The sequence below is a fragment of the Amorphotheca resinae genome (genome assembly GCF_003019875.1).
Source record: "Amorphotheca resinae ATCC 22711 unplaced genomic scaffold M430scaffold_4, whole genome shotgun sequence".
In the NCBI taxonomy this organism is placed as follows: Eukaryota; Fungi; Ascomycota; class Leotiomycetes; order Helotiales; family Amorphothecaceae; genus Amorphotheca; species Amorphotheca resinae.
Genome location: NW_020194474.1, coordinates 413,698 through 434,480, shown reverse-complemented (window position 1 = coordinate 434,480; position 20,783 = coordinate 413,698). Strand labels below are relative to the sequence as shown.

General features: G+C 51.5%; 7 protein-coding genes across 7 annotated transcripts; 2 read left to right on the top strand and 5 right to left on the bottom strand.

The window, feature by feature from the left end:
* Positions 1–39: 39 nt before the first annotated feature.
* On the top strand, positions 40–1,923 carry M430DRAFT_17547 (hypothetical protein; the record flags this gene model as incomplete). Its single annotated transcript, XM_024863699.1, has 4 exons — positions 40–334; positions 381–547; positions 598–1,778; positions 1,857–1,923. The coding sequence occupies 4 exons, from the start codon at positions 40–42 to the stop codon at positions 1,921–1,923; spliced, it is 1,710 nt and encodes a 569-aa protein (XP_024722132.1).
* Positions 1,924–2,063: 140 nt separating this feature from the next.
* Positions 2,064–3,270, bottom strand: M430DRAFT_34019 (hypothetical protein). Its single transcript, XM_024866470.1, has one exon. The coding sequence runs from the start codon at positions 3,128–3,130 to the stop codon at positions 2,303–2,305; it is 828 nt and encodes a 275-aa protein (XP_024722131.1). The 5' UTR covers positions 3,131–3,270; the 3' UTR covers positions 2,064–2,302.
* A 452-nt stretch (positions 3,271–3,722) lies between these two features.
* On the bottom strand, positions 3,723–6,049 carry M430DRAFT_34018 (hypothetical protein). The gene is made up of 4 exons (XM_024866469.1): positions 5,936–6,049; positions 5,086–5,773; positions 4,460–5,026; positions 3,723–4,411 (listed from the first exon to the last, which is right to left on the bottom strand). The coding sequence occupies exons 1-4, from the start codon at positions 6,005–6,007 to the stop codon at positions 3,819–3,821; spliced, it is 1,920 nt and encodes a 639-aa protein (XP_024722130.1). The 5' UTR covers positions 6,008–6,049; the 3' UTR covers positions 3,723–3,818.
* Positions 6,050–7,247: 1,198 nt separating this feature from the next.
* On the bottom strand, positions 7,248–7,676 carry M430DRAFT_75743 (hypothetical protein; the record flags this gene model as incomplete). Its single annotated transcript, XM_024869554.1, has 1 exon — positions 7,248–7,676. A coding segment is annotated over one exon (429 nt), but the record flags the coding sequence as incomplete, so codon positions are not given.
* A 3,045-nt stretch (positions 7,677–10,721) lies between these two features.
* M430DRAFT_219494 (hypothetical protein) lies at positions 10,722–11,637 on the bottom strand. Its single transcript, XM_024864603.1, has one exon. The coding sequence runs from the start codon at positions 11,614–11,616 to the stop codon at positions 11,113–11,115; it is 504 nt and encodes a 167-aa protein (XP_024722128.1). The 5' UTR covers positions 11,617–11,637; the 3' UTR covers positions 10,722–11,112.
* Positions 11,638–12,111: 474 nt separating this feature from the next.
* On the bottom strand, positions 12,112–13,159 carry M430DRAFT_98638 (hypothetical protein; the record flags this gene model as incomplete). The annotated part of the gene is made up of 3 exons (XM_024870133.1): positions 12,112–12,438; positions 12,490–12,902; positions 12,952–13,159. The coding sequence occupies 3 exons, from the start codon at positions 13,157–13,159 to the stop codon at positions 12,112–12,114; spliced, it is 948 nt and encodes a 315-aa protein (XP_024722127.1).
* Positions 13,160–15,745: 2,586 nt separating this feature from the next.
* Positions 15,746–16,120, top strand: M430DRAFT_26508 (hypothetical protein; the record flags this gene model as incomplete). Its single annotated transcript, XM_024865408.1, has 1 exon — positions 15,746–16,120. One exon carries the CDS (start codon positions 15,746–15,748, stop codon positions 16,118–16,120), a length of 375 nt encoding a protein of 124 aa, XP_024722126.1.
* Between the last annotated feature and the right edge of the window lie 4,663 nt (positions 16,121–20,783).

The window sequence follows — 20,783 nt, the reverse complement described above, 5'->3', positions numbered from 1 at the left end:
GGCGAGGGCCGCCCTACAAACCATCTTCCCCCTCGAACGATGCCTCTCTTCAGTTCCCCGACTTCCTACCGCCTCAATGCCTTTGCCACCGGAGATGTTGGCCCTTCTATCGCAGATCGAGCCGTTAACTTCGGCCTGGGAATCGTGAAGAGGGCGAATAACCATGAGTCCCATCCTTCCCTCGGCCACCTCATCCTCCTGGTGTTCGAGGCCGTGATGGAGGTCGTCTGTGTTAGTCTCCCCGGCTACATCATCGCCAGGCAGGGCATGTTCGATCAGGATAAACAGAAATTCGTCGCCAACCTGAATGTGGCTTTATTCACACCTTGTCTGAGTATGTGGGGGTCTCTGCCATCTTGGATTTTGCTAATTCGACATAGTCTTCACGAAATTGGCCTCGCAGTTGACTGCAGGTAAGCTATTGGAATTGGCTGTGATCCCAGTAATATTCGTCGTCCAAACCGCTGTCTCGTACTTCGTCTCGGTCATGGTCTCGAGGGCATTTGGGTTTGGGAAGAGGCCTGCCAATTTTGTCACTGCTATGGGGGTAGGTCTCCTGCTCAGATCGGAGCCGATCGATCATGCTAATAGTTGTAGGTCTTCGGAAACTCGAACTCGCTCCCCATCTCACTCGTCATTTCTTTATCACAAACATTGAAGGGATTACATTGGGACAAGATACCAGGGGACAATGATGACGAGGTTGCCGCCCGCGGGATCCTTTATTTGTTGATCTTCCAACAGCTAGGGCAGCTGGTGAGATGGAGCTGGGGATACCACGTTCTGCTCGCCCCTCCCGAAAGTTACGCAACCAGCGCTGCATCTATTGAAGAAGCGCGATCTATCGAAGAAGAGCGATATCAAGACGAGCCTGAACTCATCCCCGGTCTTGATGGAGAGACTCGGGACGAGCCAGAGTCAGTTGAGTGGGGTGGCAGAACACCCGTCACCAGTGCTCAATATGCTGCATCTTTCTCAGATGAGGCTGGCCAGACTGAACCAGGAAAAGCCCATGGCTTACTAGCGAGCGGGGACGGTTTCCCGAACGACTACCCAAATGGCAACATCACCTCCTTCCCGAGCATAGGCACTCCTACACCGGATGAACTAGAACTGCCTACCGGATTCAAGGGCGTGCTCCCTAGAGCACGCTTCCACACCAAGCAGGGTGTATCGTATAGTTCGCATAAACTTACCAAGATCGCCCAGAAGGCCTTCCATGCACTTCCCCTTACCCTGCAAAACTTCCTAACAAGGATCTCCAACGTCCTCGGTCGCTTCTTCCATGGCATGTGGGAGTTTATGAACCCTCCCCTTTGGGCCATGTTAATGGCCGTGATCGTAGCCTCGATTCCTAGTCTCCAACGCCTGTTCTTCAAAGAAGGCTCCTTCATCGCCAACTCGGTAACTCGAGCTGTCTCACAATCCGGCGGCGTAGCGGTCCCTCTAATCCTAGTGGTTCTGGGCGCAAACCTCGCCCGCAATACCCTCCCTCAGGAAGCTCACGATGAAAATTCCGAGGAGAACCAAATCGGCAAGAAATTGCTCGTGGCATCCTTGATGTCACGGATGCTCCTGCCGACACTTATAATGGCGCCTCTATTGGCGTTGGCGGCGAAATTCGTGCCTGTGAGCATATTGGATGATCCGATTTTCGTCATCGTCTGCTTCCTGTTGACGGGTGCCCCAAGTGCGTTGCAACTGGCACAGATATGTCAGATCAATGGGGTTTACGAAGGTGTGATGAGTAAATTGCTGTTCCAGAGCTACGTTATCTGGTATGTATACAGTTCACCCCCTTACTTCATTCCACCAAACAATCTCGAAGGATGAGACCAGTGACTAACGAGTGACAGGATCCTCCCATCAACACTCATCCTCGTTATGTGCGCCCTGGAAGTCGTCGAGTGGGCTAGTGCGTAGTTCTCTTTTGCGTCGTTGAGCCGAAATACACGAACCAGCTCGAAGGAGAGCGTAGGACTCGATTTCCTAAATGTATTAGTAATACCTGCGAGCAAGCACGCGTATGGGAAGAAGTCATTTTGGATGGCATGTAGATGGGCCAGGCGTTGAGAGATTTCGTACTATTCGGTCTGGGAGAGGCGTGAAAGCGGTTGTATCGAATTGAAAATAGATATCCATTTCCATACTAAAGATGGTCTGGTTGTGGGAGGGCGTCTGCTACGCTTTATACTCCCAGCGTGTATCAAGAAATAGCAGTCCTCGGTTAAAAAAAGGGGGGACGGATCATAGTTCTCTACACCCCTTTATACCAATATGATCAGAAAGAAGCCCTTCTCTCTCATCCATCCCTATCCTCATCCCCCCAAACCACGCCCTCCGCCCCCAACCCCGCCAAAACCGCAACCGGCACCTCGACACCCATTTCCCCCGCACTCTCCCTCTCCTTCTCCCCTTTCCTCACCACCAAATACGTAAGCGCCGCCACCCCCGCCGCCATCAACACCCTCCTTTTCCTTTTTCTTTTTCTCTTCTTCTTTCCCTTTTCATCCCATTCCTTCCTCTCTCCCCGCTCCTCCCCAGGTCGAGGTCGCTGGTCATAAGCTGTCGCGGCGCCGGCGATTAGGGAGGCTGTGGCTGCGTGGAGGAGGGTATGTTGCTGTTGCGGCTGATTCGTATGCGTATGCGTATGTGTATGTGTATGGGACAGGGCCGGGGATGGGGATGGAGATGAGGATGTGTATTCACGACTTCTCCTCCGCAGCTGAGAAATAGGAGGATCTCGATCCCGTCTCTGGCGAGAATGCGCCTCAAGCTCCCGAATCTCAAGAGCTAGTTTGCGACGCTGGTGTGCGTGCAGCATATGTTTCGAATATAGAGATTCAGCGCTGGAGAGGAGGGAGAAAAAGGGGTGCTTGGGTTTGTGTGTGTGTTTGTGTTTGGGTTGGTTTGGTGGGGGGGTTGAGGAAGAGCGCGAGGAAGAGGAAGAGCTGGATGTGGAGGCGGAGGGGGAGCGGGAGCGAGAGCGGGTGGGGGAAGCACATCGTGGAGCTGGATTTGGGACGGTTGATGAAGATGAAGATGAGGATGAGGATGAGGATGAGGATGAGGATGAAGAGAGACTCTGCTCCCTATCTCGATATCCAGATTTATGTTTGGTCTTCGTCATCGTCCTCTTGAAACGATTATAAAATGATGTGTTTTCGTCTCGTCTTTGTCTTGGGAGTGAGACTCAACTTCAACTTCAACTCAAATTAACTCAACTCAACAAAATCAAATCCAAATCTTATAAACAAATAATCAAGCACCGTATACCTCCCTTAAAAGCACAAACAAAATACAAAAAAAAAACAATCTCGATTTCTTATACTTATGAGGTCGGCATGCGCATGATCGCGCCGCGTGACCGTGACTCGGGTCTTGAATTCGAATGCGCCTGAGATGGGAACGTGACTTTTTTTATTTTTCCTGACACGAGACAAAATTATGATGGTGTTTGGTTACTTACTTAGATGCGGGATAGGTTATTAGGGTAAGGTAGGTAGGTAGGTACCTTAGGTAGGATGATGTTTTCGTTCATGTTTGCTTTGAGGGTTTAAGGAGGGAGAAGTGACAAGTGGTAGAAAATGCCCCTTGGGCGAAGAATAGGGAGAGAGGAATCTGGGGGAAAGTAGAATCACGATCACGATCACGATCACGATCAAGATCACTGGAAATAGAGAGGGTGTTGCGATTCAGATCATAACGTACTCCATTGGGTATATCCCGGCCATTTTTTAGACCCTCGAAACGCCACACCACGCCGCCATATGCACATGCCATCCTAATAATCACCATCACCTCCGTCGCACCATGTCCTAGAATAACTGGATGGTGACGTTATCCGAGTAGTAATCCTTCGTGGCCTCACGTGTCTCGGCATCATCAATGATCTCCATCTCCTGGATCGTGAGCTTGTCAAGCTTGTCCCGGAGGAGCTTCATATTGTATGCGAAGTCGGTGTTGTGAACTTCTTTCCAGCTGCAGAGCTTGTTATGCTGACATTTTGGATTCTCCGGGCGGAGGCAGATGTTGTTGAGAATGTCAGGGACGTCGGGAGGCTCGGGGATGACTTGGCCGGGATATGGAATGGCAGCATTGATGTCCTTCGTCTCAGCGGTTCGGGGACCAAGAACTCCGGTTTCGAGAGCGGTCCTCCCCTCGACTGTCTTCGACCATTTCTCGAATTGGAATTCGTTGAAGGAGAGACGGTTGTCGTAGCCGCAGATGCTCTTGACCTCCGGCTTGAGGTGTTGAGCCGCAATCTTGGCACGTTCGATAACCATCTTGAGGAGCTTCAGCTGCTTCTGATAGCCTTCGATCTTGTGCTGGATGACCAACTTCTTCTGCTTGATCTCCTCAATCTCCTTCTCCTCCTCAGGGGTGAGATAATCAAGCCCAAGCGGGCGGTCTACGCAGGTTAGCTAAGTGGTTGAGTATATTTGAGAGGGCAGCTTACCTGGATCATCGCCTTCCTTCCTTGGAAGTCGTGGCTTTCCTCCCAGAGCTTGGAATTCAGCTACATTCTTGCACTGCTTCAGAAGGGTATAGATCTCAGCGCGGTTTAATGCGCCTCCCTTGGATGGCTCATTGCTCTGGCGAGCGCGAGCTGCAACGAACACCCAGAAGGCGTTCTGGTGCTCATCACTGCAGTACATGTTTGGGGGATCCATAGTAACGCGAGCAGCCTTGCGACACGCGGGTTGGTTGAGGAAGGTTCCAACATTGAAGTATCTGCACATAGGCTTGTACGTAGTGAACAGCTCGCCTGGAATTTTGCACTTTGGGCAGATGAATCGGTCGAGAAGTTCCTTTGCATCGGCCTCGTCAATGCCAATGCAAGAGCAATGGTACCAATCTTCACAACCACCCTCGCAGTAGACCATCATGCGATGATCATCCGGGCCACGGCAGATGCAGTATTCTCCACCGTCATTGCTTTCGTCGCCGGAGGAAGCACCATTTTTCGGACCAGGGGTCTGACTAGTCTGCCGAGAGCTGGATGGTGTGTCCGGAGCAAGGAGTCCTTTAGAGTGAGAAGTTAGTAGATCGTACAGAAAACCAGACGACTACGGTCGATATTACCTTTCGAGAGTGCTTTCTTGTCTTGCTTCTTCTTCATTGGACCCGGTCCCTTCTTTGGACCGGGCTTCTGAGGCTTAGGTGGTGCCGGAGGTGCACTGCCCATCTTTGGTGCAGTAGATGGAGCGGGTGTCCCACGATCGGAAGAGGCAGCGACTGATGGAGCCTTGCGAGCGCGCCCCTCAGTCTTGATTCTTTCAGCCATATCCATTGTCGTGGGACTCATCTCACGAGAGCTGGTAGATGCTTCCTTCTTGGCTGGTTGCGACTTTCTTGCGGCGGGGGCCTTGGTCTTAGTTGCTGGTCCCGTAGACGCGCCGGTGTCCTTCGCAGAGGCTGCTGCCTTTTCGCGCTTCTCCTGGAGCATTTGAAGGGCAAGGGCGCGTGTCTCACCAGTACCTCGTTTTACCTTGGATGCGTTTGCATTCTTATGGGCCTTGTTGTAAAAGCGAGAATCGGCAGCCGTGAAGATCTTGTTCCACTCTGCATCGTCAACACCTGGAGGTGTTGGTTTCGCCTCGGGGTATTTGTACTTGAATCCCGGCGCGTTGTTTGATATCACGACAGAAAAATCCTGAGGCTGGGGAGCTAGATCTGGCGTTGCGCCTGGAATAGGGAGTTGTGTAGTTGGATTGTCCCCAGTCGCGGCAGGTGTGCTCGTTGTCGCAGAGGGAGCGCCATCAGTCTCGGCCTGTCAGAACAAATACAACAGTCAGTGACTTAGATAAGAAAAGTTTGAAATGGTTTTGTCAAAGGGGGAGAAGCGCGCATAAAAACTTAAGTCGTGAGGGCAAACAAAGGCTGACTTCGAGAATCAGGACGAGAGAAGGGAGGAAACGAGTCAACTTCGTACATTTTCAATCTGCAGGTTCGCCATGCCACTGACTTCAGCTTCAGTTGGGGGATCGTCGTCGGGCGAAGCCATCTTTGCCGTGGTACGCACAGCACAGCGCGTTGATAGTCGCAGTAGCTGTTGATGAAATCTGAGGTTGAACCTGAGAGCCGTTCTATCAAGGCTTACCATGTAGCGTCGGTCTCTAACGTCTCTAGGATAATTACGCGAGAAGGCTGAGAATTAGCGTGAACAAGACCCCGCAGCCTTGCAGTATAACTTTCAGCCTCGTTAATCTCTGGTACCTCATAAGACTACTACTTGTACATGACGACGCTCTGATAAGGTCCTTTCAGGGGAAAATAGTCTGAGTAAAGTAGCAGAGGCAGGATAGAATTCTGTCAAATTCTGCTACCTATTATCGTACTTATTATGGTCAAGTTTCGAAGCAGAGCTCAATTTACCTGCTTCTGGACATGCTCGAGAGTGGGCGTTGAGTTGATTCTTTGGGGGATTGAAGCATTTATTTGTGCATCTCCCAGTTAAAAGTTTCAAGCAGCCGTTGTAGAGTTGCGTAATTAAAATGATACGATAGGGCCGAAGGTTTTCAGAGCATCTAGTTCCTGAGCAGCGAGACTAAGGTTTGCGCCTACATGACAGACGCACATATAGAACCAGTGGTTCCGGGTTAAATCTAGGAAACAGAAAGACTGATAAAGTTTAAATGCAATGACTACAGCCAAAGGGATAGCGCAGAACCTTGGAAACCGCAAGAAGAAGTGCTCTGCATCGTGCTACGCTGCCTTTGATCATATACCTCCATCACTTACACATATGGACAGTTATCAATGATCAACTACCTGCATAGAGTACCCCTCTTATAAATATATGATATGACCTATGTAGGTACCATTTGAGATAATAAAGTTACTATATATCATCCGTATCCAGCACCTACACCTAGCTATTCGATCAAAGAAAAAGCCACCAACCTCCGTCACGACATCCCAAGGTACTTTTAGGGTATTGATGCTGCAACATAGAAGACCGAATCAAAATAACAACGCCAAATCAGTGAGCCGCGAGGCTGTTCCCTCTTCCAGCCGTGAGGCCTATCTCTCTTGCTCATGTGTATCCGAAGCGGCCTGGTAATCCCATCGGCCTTCCTTCGTCCTGTTTCTCGGCCGTGTGGCCCATGTCATATCCCGGCAGTTCCTAAGTATTCCATACTCTCAAATTCAAAGGCCAACTAGTGCCTATGATGCCGCCGACTGGAGCTTCCAGCGCTCTCTCCATGATGGTGATGCCGATGCCGCCCGCTGGGGCCGCTGCGCTCAACCTCCTGCTCCATATCCTCCACCCTCTGCCTGTAAGCCCGTACTATGTCCCTAATATGCCTTATCCGATCAAAATCAACCTCCAATTCGTCGATCTGCCTTAATATATCGTGGAACCGGGCTATCTCGGCATCAGCGATCGCAATCGCATTGCCTGCCCGGTCGTACTGCTGCTGCGCTACCATCTGTGACTGTTCTGACAGGTAGTCGAGCCGCTGTTGTATCTGCTGCATCAGGCGATCGAAGTGCCGGCCGAGAGCTGCGAGGGAGGATCCGTCGAGGAGGAGGAGCCCTTGGGAGGAGGCGCGGGAGGCCGCACGGGAAGAAGATCCCCCAGCGGTGGACGCAGCGGCCTGCTGGTGATGGCGCAGCAAGGCAATCTCATCATTCGTCAGGCCGAGCTGCGTATCGGGCACTGAGTTCGCTGGGGATGCCATGGCGGTTGGGGAGCGGGGAGGGGTGAGCGGCGGCTAGGGAGCAGAGTATTTAACGAAGGCGACGACACCCTCACAGAGAGCTGCAAAGTTGCTGTAAACCTCATGGTAATTGAGATGAAGGTTGAACCATTGCAGGAGCTCCACCTCTGTTGGAGATGTCGTGAAGTTGGAGTCGGCGGAGTATAATGGGGGGATGCGGCTACTGTAGGCTGGGGAAGGCAAGGCAAGGGGGGACGGCGGACCACAATTGCTGGCGAAACTTTTTCTTTTTTTTCTGGATTTTTCTTTTCTTTTTCTGTCTTTTCTGATATCTTTTTTGAAACAGAAAAGAAGGGATCAGCAGAGGCCAATTGACGGGATGGGCCGTCTTCCTAATATACGAGCGCTTTTCTGCTTTTTCCCGCAGGCCCGGGTTTTGAGGACACCCTCTTGAAGCCTCCGACGTTCATACAGAGACGGCGCGGGCTGCGGCTTCATCGATCACTGGCTGCTTAAACGCTGACGGCCTCTCCCCTTACCTGACCACGATCTGGGGTTTGCATAGCGCTTAGGTCTGAAACCTTGCGGCCCGCCGTGCATTTGCATATTCGATTCAAGAGCCTCTTCGGAGAGAAGATCTCGTCCAGCAGAGGCGTAGGAACGACGACAACCAGCGGCTTCCCGGCGTTGAGCTGTGATGGACCTCCCAGACAATCCTCTTTGCCCGCACTCGAAAGACCCCCCTTGCAACATCGGCGGAAGGGATGCCTCCATAGAGAACCACCTCGACATCAGCTGAGCGGCCATTCTGAGAGAGTTTCTAGCAAGTTGCCTTTATGGTTTGGGTGCTGGACGGTAGCGCCGAGCATTCTTCCATCACTACATCCCTACTCTATCCCGGTTACTCGCGTGCTCAACAAACGATGCGATTGAAACCCACGAGGATTGTTCAACCAATGCTTTCATATGTCAGTCCGGTGGACGAAGTGTCGATATTGTACGTCTGGGAGATAAGACCCCGAGGACCGAGGCATGGGCCTTCTCAAAAGCACCCCGCTGCAGACATGATTGTGGTTGTCGACCGTTAGACCGATGAGATCCCAACTCCGTGAACATGTGAGCATAGCCGGATATATTGCCCAGTGCAGTATGTTCATTGAAGCAATTCATCCAGTGTGGCTAAAGGCCCAGGTCATGCCCATCATGAGTCTCCTCTTTTCCATGACAACTCTCTGGCTAACCTCACAAATGTCCTGGTATGGAGGCTTCAATGCGGTTGATATCCCAGAAGCAGTGCAATGGATTTTCCGGATATATACCAACTGTACGAGGGCCTTAACTTGAACCCGACCCTTAACAGGCCGGTCAAGTACACGATATGCCCCCATTTCCTACCTACTACTCCCTGAGTCTCCTCAACATGGCACCCTCCATTGGAATGATAAAGCAAGACCATTGGTTCCCGAGAAAAGAGACCGAAGCTAAGGACAGAGAGATTTGTCTCTGGTGGTGTGCTGATGTTGGGGAGTACAATTCGAGCTTCCTAATGGAGCTGTCCTTGCACTGAGCTGATCAGGGGGCTTCAGATATGCAATGGCCTCCCGAGATTTCCAGCAATCTTTCATCTCCCTCAACACGATTGTTGAATTCCTGAGATCCAGGAAGATCTTGGTGGTTTCATTTTTTTCCCCCCTTCAAATCCGTTTCTCCGGGTCTCTACTTCAACCTCATACAATTTTATCCAGATCAAATCCATCCCCTACCCAATCCAACACATTCTCCTTCCATCATCCCTCTATAATTCATCTCCTCTTTACCGCTATCTATTTCACCCCTCAATCCTCTGAATCCTATCGTCGGTTTCCGCCGGCAAACCCCAAAAAGCATGTGTCGCTCCAAACTTGCATCCGCAAAACTCCAACATGCGCCGTTTCATCACGCCCCGCATGATCTTCACGCTTAGGTCTCTCATGCCTACCCGTCCCCGCCCGTCATTCCTCCAAGGGTCATCCTTTGTTGTTATGCGGGATCTAGACCTTGCGTCTCCTATGCCATGGTACAGTTCGACGCCGTCCCAATGCCCAGGAGTCGGACTGTCCATAAAAGAGCTCAAACATGCCGCATCTCAAGACGAGCTCCGCAAGTCGGTCTCCAATTATCCGAAGTGTGACTTGGATCTGGGATCCTCCATCGAAGGTTAGTACGCAATAGCGGCGGATTGATGCATTGAAATTTTACGAAGTAGCTGGAGCTCCCCGCGCCCATTAATCGTTAGTCAAGATTGACGATCAAAGAAATAGAGGAATGTGGCTATGTGCCCCGAAGTCAAAGAGACGAAAGGCAATGCAATTGTATTACGAATCGAATGTCGTCGCGTTATGCCAGACGCACATCTGTATGAGAAGAGCCTCGTCGAGGACGTCTTTGCTCTCACCCGTGATCGATCACTGCTTCTACTTCTATGAGACGCAGCCAGAATGATTGCGGTACACTTCAAAGGCCATTCTGCGAAAGTCGTAACCAGCCAGCCACAGCACCAACAATGTTTCTTCGCAGATACAGTTCATGCGTGCCTACAAGGATACAAGGATACCCCTTTCTCAGAACCCTCTGCAGATTCCGCTTAAGCGATGCGCGCAGTTGGCGGGAAAAGAGCAGACAGGGACAACCCCGCTATGCAAACTCTCTCAACGTCAACTCCAGCAGCTCCCGCAGTTCGCATATTATGAGCCAATGACAATAGGGCATAACGTCGAAGCAAGACATCTCGCATGATAGTTGCATATGACAAGTAAAGGAATTAAACAAAGAAGTTTGGATGTGAGGCCGCTGCTTATACAGTAAGCCACGGAATTCGCAATGAGCGTTGAGGAAGATCTGCGAAGGATTCGGGATCGGAAATCCCTCCCCAATATAACACTCGACTACTGATATTAGGCCCGGCCGGCCCGGGGGAGGGAATAGGGCTGCAGGCCTATGCCTGCCTTTCCACGCTCCATCATCTATGCTTCTATGCTTCTATTACTCTATACGAACTTACGAAGAGCACGCCGTCCAACTGGATGGTTGATTGATACTGAAACAAAGGCCTAAACAAACCACCATTTTCGGTCCCAAGAAACAAGACATTCTAAGTACAGTACACAGCCACCACGACCATTCCACTCTAACTCCACCTCTCCCTTACTTACCAGATCAGGTAATAGGCTCCTCTTCCGGAGCGTTATTCCACAGCCGTCCCTCCATACGCGTCCAATCTCCGCGCGATAGTCATTATTCGCGCCGATCCCCTTTTTTTCCTTCCAAGGCTTCCAGAACCCCTTGGCTCCTGAGTAGTCCTCGCTCCATCATCGCCGCTACTAAATATACGGTTCCATCCGGGCCCCCCTTATTATACCCATACCATACCACTTCCATAACCAAGTCCCTAACTAACGGAACCCGTTCAACAGCAGCCCGGCCGGGGCGCCCTCCCTGTGCGGATCGGATGCGGATCCGCGGTGTTCAACGGTGAGCGGCGCCGGGGATGCTCTCGCCCGCTCCCCTGGGAACGAGGATATTCGTAAGCTGGCCCGTATCCACGTTGTTGTTCCGTTCCTACTACTACGACTATACTACTACTTGTAAGGAAGCGTAGGGAGGGAAGTGGAGCCGTGCGTCGGAGGGGGGAAGCTTGGGTGCTTGGCGTTGAGGAACGTCGCTCGCTATGCGCCGGTGGTTGAGATGGGCATGCATGGTTCTCCTGATTCCTGGGTGATGATGAGCTGGGATGGAGATTTACAGTAAGGAAGTGTAAGGGGAAGGAGGTATCGTGTGCTGGACGCCCTGTAGACACGTAGACACGTAGATGATAGAAGATTGGAATTTGGGAGAAACCTGGGGATTGTTCAATTGTAAGGGGAGCAGGAGTAGCAATGGATATTGGCTGGTTTTCCCAAAATCGTAGCATAACACAGCACACATAGCACAGTATTTCGCATAAACTCTGTTCTCATCATGTATCTTTGTTTTTATTCGTTCATTGTAGTAGCTCTATTCCATTGCAATCATCCAGCTTCAGACAGCCTTGGATCTCTGCCACGCAGCAGAGAAGGATGATGGACCTGCAAGCATCGCTTCGTTTCGTTTTTCTTCTCTTAGATATCTACATCTCGGGATTCCCGTCGATCCTTCTTTGCCTCTCCTCTTATTTATCAAACAAACATAATCATGTCCCTCGAGCCTCCTCTCGAGAGGCCCGGTAAGTATCCGTAACGCCCGTGTAAATGCTGGCTGCCTCGATTCCCGAACGCCGCTCTCATGATGAACAGTGCCTGTAGCAAGTGACAAAGGAAATAACGAGTGGGTATAAGCGACTGAAGAAGCCACCGCCGTTGATGAGACAAAGTCGAAGGAGAAAGTGAAGACCGCCACTTTTATACATAGCACAGCAATTGCCCCGTTTTCAGTCCCTCATGTGCAGCAGCGCGCTGCTTTCTAATGTGTGACATCCCCGTTCGTGGCGTTTCATGTTGCTCCGCACGCTGAAGGCTTTCCCACAGCCCTGGTGCGGACATTTGAATGGTTTCTCACCCGTGTGCGAGTGCGAGTGAATTCGCAGGCTTGATGGTCGAGAAAAGGCCTTGTTGCAAGTCTGGCAGATGTACCGATCCTGCGACTGGGGGAATGCTGCAGCCGATGATGGCGAGATGTAGTGGTGATGTTGCCAAGGGTTCGCACCAGATGACGGAGTGACAGTCACAGAAAGCGGCATCAATGGTGGCGGGAATTGCTTGGAGGAAGTTAGTGGCTGTTCACAGTACATGAGAGGTTGGAAACAAACCTGAGGAAGGGACCGCTGATAGTACAGCCCAGAAACCTGTGATTGCGGGGGTGTCGACTGCATTGGACTTGAGTAGTAGGAGCTCATTTGGCTCGCATTATATTGAGACGCATTGAACGATGGTTGACTGTAGGGCACCGGTGCTGAGAGTCTTCGCGGCACGGACGAGGTGGGTTGCCGTTGAGCCTGAGACTCCCCGTTGTTGATTGCTGAAGGCCCATAGTAGTAACTTGGCGCTGAGACAACTGAATATCCAGAGTTCGATGCCGCAGAGGGGGATTGTCGGTCGTCAAAACCGGACTCTGAGTGCATTGGTGGGGTCGGGGGGAGTCCACCTCGAGTACTTATTGCCGGTGATCGGCCATATTGATGGCTTGAACTGGGTCTGTACTCGACCTTCTGCGGTTGTGATACTTTTTTGTGTTAGATTGGATCGCTTTGCAGTTCAGTCGGCTTTCTTACCTTGTGGTGCTTGCTGTTGGGCCGGTTCTCGTGGATTCGATTCATTGGGGAGTCCTCCAAGAAGACTTGATATAGATGGGAGAGAGCATTTCGAGGCCTCGTCTACAGGAGGCGATGGGGGTGGTTGAGGAGCGGTGACATATGTGTAAGAAGAGTTCTGAGGAAGATGCTGAGTTGTATATGGATTTGCTACCAGAGAGGATGCCATGATTTGCTGCGGTCTTGGGTTGTAGTGTATGAAGTGCTGTTGTTCTCCTTGGTGTCTACCAGCGTGTACCAAACTGGAGAGATTCATGACCTGTGAGAACCCGAAGAGCGGTCGAGGCCTGCGAATTGTTATATTGAATATGTTGGTCGCGTTGACGAAAGAATAGACGGTTTGATGAGACTTGGTGGTGAAGTTCGGACTGGTGCTTTGTTTTCCTTGATTTGTACTTCGAATATGCAGCCCTCACAGACGGCTGGGGATGCGAGGCTTCAGATATCAGTGCCAGTTAGAGTGTTGGCCTCCTGTCCGCATCTATGTGAATCCCAGGCCTTCGAAGGTGGGTGTGGACTTGGGCGTGTGGGATAGAGGAATCTGATTGAGCTACGTTCTTTCGTAAGGGTGTGAGGTAGGAATGAGGTTATTTATCAGATCTCCCGGAAACGGTGTGTGGGCGATCAGGCGCAAATCGCCCCAAGAGGATCCTTGGTCAACCACTCAAGTACTGAGCAATGCTGTCACAAATTGGAGTGGGTCGCCTCCGGGACTGCGACTTAAGATGCCACAAAGGCTTAAGCCTGGCGTAATAATTATAGTTGACAGTTGAGGGTGATCGGCTCAAGAGCAGGACAGGCCTTACGGAGAAGCTCTTGGCCGTAGTGCAGCCGGAAGTGTGTGCTCGAGTGGGATGTGAGAGGATGATTTTCAGGATTTTCGAGGGGAGGGGAGAGGTCAGGATGTGATAAGTTATGATGCCTGCGAAAACCGTTACCCTCGCAGCCGTGGGAGGGGTCCTCTACAGGCAATGGGTATCCGTCGGCTAGACGTTAATGCTTGTCGACTGCAGACAGGCCTCGGAGCAAAACCCGTTCAAGGCGTATGGTACAGGCCCTCGGATTCTGGGAGGGAGCCTTGCCTGTCACCCCAGGTGTTTGGGGCTAGGATTTGACAACGGTCCAGGACTCTAGGGGGACACTTGAGACGAGGGTGACGGAAGCGCTCTGGTGCGTAGTAGTCAGGAGCGAAGACACGATCTGCCCGCAAAACGGTCGCTTTTGTGTCTTGGCTGCTACCGGCAATCCACCTCGACGTGGGCAAAGTATGCCTTTCTCTCGAGAGTATGTGGGCCCTCCTGTGCCGATCTACAGTCGAGCCAGAGATCTCTGGAGGCCTCTCTCCTCCTCCTTCTCTCCCGACCTCAGCCAAGAAGCTCACGCTCTGTTGGTGGAATGGGCTATAGCTGATGAGCAAGCTGAGATGAGGGTTTGCTTGGGTATACTGGATGAATTTCTGCCAGACAGCTAGCAATGGTTCAGACTCCAGTGTGATTCTCGCCAGCCAACTCCAGCGATCGTCACGATGGGCGGAGTCTCGCGTTGAGGGTGCGAGCGCCGTGGTAATTCAAAGTTTGGATGATATGACCCAGGGTCTATTATGCCATGGGTGTTCAGAATCAGAGAACGGAGAAGCCGGAGAGTTTTATTTGATCGGCACACACGAGAGACGGGCCGCAGAGGCACGGAGACGGCGACGCTCTTCTTATCTCTCATAAAGCCGCTGTCCGCTGCCAGGTTTCTCGGGGGGTGAAAGGCCTCGAGAGTGGAGAGTGGAAAGCGGATTTTGGTGGTGTAGATCTTCCTCTAGCACGACGACGGCTCTACAATCAGGAGGACGCCAACGGCTGCGAACCAGGGAGATCAGCGAGCGACCCGCTCGGAATTAATACTTAATTAGATCATTGGCTAGAGACGCTCTAGAAGCCCTGCTAACCGGCACGAACATTCGATTTTCGAAGGGGCTGCGCCTGTCAACCACGTTGTTCTCCTCTCGTCTCCGGCCCGTGGGCCGTTGCTCTGAATTTATTGAAGCCGGCGCAAGGGAGCGGGTTGTTGCGTGGAGGCTACTCGCCCTTTGTACTGTAGTAATAAGAAGCAGAGGCTTACCCACTCGGCCCTTGGAGTGTCTGATGTGATTGTAAGGTACGTAGATGTTCCAGGGTGATCATCGTGAAACGTAGGGACTCGTAGATCCCCATTTGGCCTGTGTTGTGCCCGCAGGAACAATAATCATTCCAGACACAGCAACTCCACCTTTCTGCTTCTACATTAAATAATGCTGGTCCTTTGCCTGTCGCCCTCCCACGCCCACTTGTGTAAACTTAGCGAAGCGGCGCCTCTAGGTGCTGTACTCGCCTTTCTTCAGCTAGTCGAGCCAGCCTGTTGTGTCTCTTCCTCCGTACTCCGTAGTCTTCCACGGCAGGCTGCCTGTGACATCGCGTGGAGCTGATGATGTCCGCTTTGCTCCTGTCACACAGGCTAAGTGCAGTCTCCGTAGTAACTGTGGACAGCAAGATGCGGCACACGAGGGAAACGAACCTTCGTCGGCTACGGGATCCTTGCGCACATCTGTCTATCCCTGGGCAGCATGTCCGGGGTTGGAGCGAGTTGGACCCCGTCGTCGACGCCCGCGGACAGGGACCCATGCCATCATGTGAAGGGTTAACGAAGAGCTAAAGAGCGCCAATGTTGATCCCTCTGCAGATCTTGGCATTTGACAGGTGGAAGGAATTTTCAGGGAGAGTGCTCCGAGATGGCGGCCCTGGTAGCCCCGGTGGCTCTCAGTGGCTGGGCGGCTGGGCGGCTGGTCCTCTGGGGGCCTGGGCATCTGCTTTCTCACTACTGGAATAGTGGAAATGCGCCAAAGGGCCCGGCGAGAGAACCCCACACCACAACGCCACGACGCCATGGGCTTCTCGAGGCCTCATTTACGGGTGGATCGGTTCGGAGGACCTCGTACGAAGGGGTAATCGTCAACCGACGGGGACAAGTATCGTCAACGGTCAGACAATCCTGCAATAAAAATCAACACAGGCGTAGAGGCTCTAGTCGAGACGGGTGGACACAGAACCGTACAGAACCCCATACGGCAAAAGACTCCACCGGCTTAGATACACGTGCGCTGTGATAGGCGCTGCCACTCGCTTTTTCCCTGGAGTCTCGAGTCTTGAGCCGTGGACGCCATACAAGAGGCTGCGGCAATGCTGCAGACTGCAATCAATGCTGCAGAGCTGCCCTGCTGCCATGCTGCGAAATGCTGCATTGACGTGAGTGACAAGTCCGGATGATCATCCTGGCACTGATCGCGAAGTGAAACTCGATCTCCCGGCCTGTGGGTTGCGATGGAACACTGGCGTCCCAATGCCCTGACGCCCTCTGCTCCCCCAACCAATGATGGGGCATCCGGTGGAGAGATTCGTCTTATCCATTATTCGCTCCCAACAGTGAGTGTCTGCACTGTCTGGCCCATTTGGAGAAGACTGAGGTTGTGTTTAGGTAAGAAGTCAACTCCTCCAAGCAACAAGGTCTCCGGGAAATGGCTGTAGTCTCGCTTAACTACTACAGATCGGTAGCAATGGCATAAAGGAGGTAAAAAGATATCTAGATCATGACAACGCAAACGCATCCAGCGACGATAATATACCCATGGCAATGGCAATGTCAATGTCATTGCCGTTATCCCTGTCCACGCCAACCTCAACGCTGGAGCCCTCCCCTTGTCGTCGCTGTACTGCCGGATCATTATGCCTGGGCGCATGAATGGCCTGAAGCCGCAGAAGTTGTGGGAAGTGTCACCCATCTTGCCTCATCGACTCTCTACTGAGTCCGTATTGTCTATCCAATAGATACCTTCAGCCTCTACCACAGTACCATGTGCCGACTGCACATGGTCGGCACCATGGACATGGGTCTGAAAGCCCCTACGAAGCCGTCTGTATATCGTCTGTCGCAGTAACATGGCATGCGGCGGCGGCGCGGCAGGGTGGGACAAGATGGGGAAATAGCTGTGGTTGTCTCGTGGTCATTTCGGAGATGCTTCTTCTCCAAGCTATCACTGATGAGCCTTACCTGCTTCGATCCACCGCAAAGCCTCTAGGTGGCCCCTTTGCCTCCTCGTTTATGAATGCAGTCTAACATCCGTTTCCTGCCCGGGCTCCTGAGGCGAACATTGAGTGCCAGGGAGGCTTCGTGGAGCTTCAAGGGGGGGCTGGGAGGAGGATACATGAAAGAGATCGGTAGACCAGCCTCATGGGGTTGGGACAGATTCGAAGAAAGGATTCGGGATCAATGCTCGATCTGCTAGCCTGCCCCTTTCCAGCGGCCGCAGATTCAGCTCCGATACACGTCGTCATGGACCCCATTTTACTCGAAATCTCCAGGGGCTGGCTGGTCTCAGGATGGATGGTGATCGCCCGTTCGCAGCAACCCGCGCCCCATGGACAGTGGAAGGGGTAGGATGCTCAAGCCTCAGGATGATCACATGGGGGTGCCGGACCTTGCCCGCTGTCATGGGAAATAATTGCATGGCACTCAGCCAAGGCCTCCTGCGTTGCTATGCAGCTAACTCACGTTCTACAAACTGTGTGTATCATGTACACGCACATGTCGAGGCCGCCCTTCCAGGACAAGCTTCTACGTTCTTGCAGGAAATAGATGAACCGGCATCGTGCCCTCCCACTGCCTGCTATCGAAAGTTCCCTCTCCAAAAGAACGAAACATGCTGTCTGTCACCCCCGTAAGCATAAGAGGGCCTACCAGCATGACGGCTGTATAAGGCGCCTCCTGAACGCACTTCAATCCTGTCTGTCTATGGAGTATGGATGCGTCCGCACCCTCTTTTGAGCCATCTTACCGTTTCCCCGTCTGTCTGGGCCCTTGGCGGCAACAAACTCGGGCTGGAACTTCGCACGCCATGGGCACAAGGCCACAACACTCACAAGATGCATTTCAACATAAATGTCCGCGTGCCCAAAGGGAACCTTTTTCTTCTTGTGCCTCCGTTGGATGCAAATGCCACATGGGATGGCCAAGATCCTCATATATTTGATCAATGATGTTCGGCTAGGATATCTGCAAGAGCAACAACACCTGTCAGCCGGGATAACCGGCGGGAGTTGATCTTCCGTCAAAACTAACTGAGGCCCACTGTCGTCTGTCAGTCAAAAGATCTTCCCGAGGTATATATCTTTGTCATTTGGTTGGTAGGAATACCGGTGCATGGTCAGATGCCGGATAATATGATCCTCAGTACAGTATTGCTCTCGGACGGGCCCCAGTTTATACCCCTCATGGAAACACTGATTCGTTATCCTTATACGACTTCGCCTCATGACTCATGAGATATCATGGTATTAATCTCAGCCATCATACGGAGTACAAAATCCAGGTTAACAAGCCTTGACGCCCCTAATCCTCATCAAACCCAAGAAGAAGCAAGACCGCAAGGAACGTTCCAACTTTACGCAGGTAGAACTCAGTTCAGAATCAGCGCGATGTTGGATACAATTACAGAGCCTTATTGTTCCTATTACGAATCCGAAGTTGCGCGCTTCGCCGTTAGGGATTTGATTGCTTTTCCGCGTGTGCTTGGGTGCCCTGTCCTTGCCCTTGCCACCCACCTATATCAACGTCTTTTATATCTTCGCTTCAATTCGACCGCTTTTCAGATGCAACATCGCCGCGTAAACTAGTATGTCACTAGGCATAGGGTCTATAGAGTGCCGCATGAAGGGAGCCCGGGCCAGCAAGACATACCGTGGTACAACTTACAAGCCGCCCAGTTACATACGAATGGAGTGCCGATTATTCCATCCCTTTCGGACACTTCAGCCGGGGGCGGGGCTCCAGATCAAGGCCCATCTCGAATCAGTTTTACGGAGCGCCCCTACTGGGTACATTAGGAACTTGGAACCCCATGCCAACAAACATGGCCACCAACGAGTTGTTGTTTGCTCTCGGACTCTTCCCCCTTATAGGAAGGATAGGCAGCGGATCCTTTTCTCAAGAATAGTTGAAGTCATCTATTTTGAGCTCATAGCTTCGCGAGTTATGAGTAGGGTTCAAACCGCTAATCGAACTTCGATCGACATATCAACAGATAAATATTCCGAAAACTAGGGCTAACATAACGGCTCCCCAGTTTTCAAAGGTTGAAGTATCCTTGCAGATTCAAACCCCAGGCTGCCAAGCTTCTCCTGAGCCGTCACACCGTTGACCCCTTTGTAATGGAAATCCCCGTTGTAATTCGATTACTCCACTATTCGAAAATCCAGAATATCTGCAGTCTGCCAGCATGAATTCTCCTCTACCTTGCAGTCATTTTGATGCAATCAGGAGTGCGCAAGTTTCTGCTACCTAGGTGCGAGGCCTCGTTGTTCTGCACATGCGATGCGGCCGGTGTCACTTCCGTCGAGCCAACATCAGCCATGCAGCCGCGCTCTCCTGCCCCAGGTGTCCGAGCGCTTCCAAGGAACAAAGTCAACACAACAGTTTGATACTGTACTCTGTGAATCTGCTTGTTCAACGGGAGACTCATCATCTGCCGCTGAAAAGACAACGTTCTAGCTGTTGGTTTCCTTCGTTTAGTATTCCAAAGAGCAGGACTGCTCCTATCTTTTATGTCAAAGTGAATCCACATGTGTTCAGTGTCTCATAGTCCCCGAGGCCTTGCCAAAGCCACTTCAGATGGCGAATCAGTCACCCATCGATGGAGCCAACCCTAAAGCCATATCCCTTCAACCGGATGTTACTACGCGCCTCGTTCCCTCTTTGTTTTGGTCAGGCTGTCTTTACTAAGGCCTAGAACTACTTCAGGCTGTTGGACTGGGTCCTACTGTATACTATGTATCACATAGGCCAAGCAACAGGCTCGGGTGATTGATTGATTGCAACTCTGTGGCGACTCTTCACTCACATTAGTGGCTCTGCAAACTGTCGCCATCCGTATGTTGCAGGTCCGCTGGCCGCGGGTGACTTCCATATCTAGAGCACACCAGGAGATGAGAACCTTTGGTGTGTGAATATCAATTCTCTCTGTAGAGTCGACTGTAGAGGTAGTCAGTAGGGTAAGAGCTTGGAGCCTGGATCTAGGGAGTAACCCTCCTGTGGCAGCTAGATGGCTGGAGCCGAGCTGATTGATGTACACAGTATTGGAAAGAAAGACCATCTCAAAGACGTAGAGTCCTTGGAGAAAGAGTCAAGATCTCCAAATCGGTCTGCTATTAAAGATGCTCTTTAAGATTTTCCTTTTAGTTGTCTGAAAGAATGCCTAAAATCTCTCTTCGAGATATTTAGCTTTACATTAGCTAGGTGTCGACGGTCATAATACTCGCATCACTGGCGTCTGGTAAAAGTTGCATTCAGCAGCGTCCTGTCCAGGCTTCAATCTCTATACTTACTGCTAAAGAAGAGAATCAAGACATACCTCCTATCTTTAGCATAACACTCAGCTTCTTCCCAGGGAGCCCAGGCAACTGAACAAGTGTATGCAGAGTAGTGAAGCAACTTCCGTATCCTCGTATCCATACTCCCCAATCCTACCATAATCCATCACCTAACCCCTGCCCACCCTTAACATCAAAACAACAGCACTTCTAACAAAGACGCACTTCCTACCACTCATCTATCACCCATAAATCCCCTTCTTTCCTATTTTTCACGACTTTGAAGCCCCGAAACTGTCTTAACCGTTTAGCATTAACGACTGCGGCCCCTGAAACGCAAAGGGTCGGCTTCGAAACTTCGACACCATGATCTCCACGCAAGCGTTACCAGTCTTTTAAAATAGGATA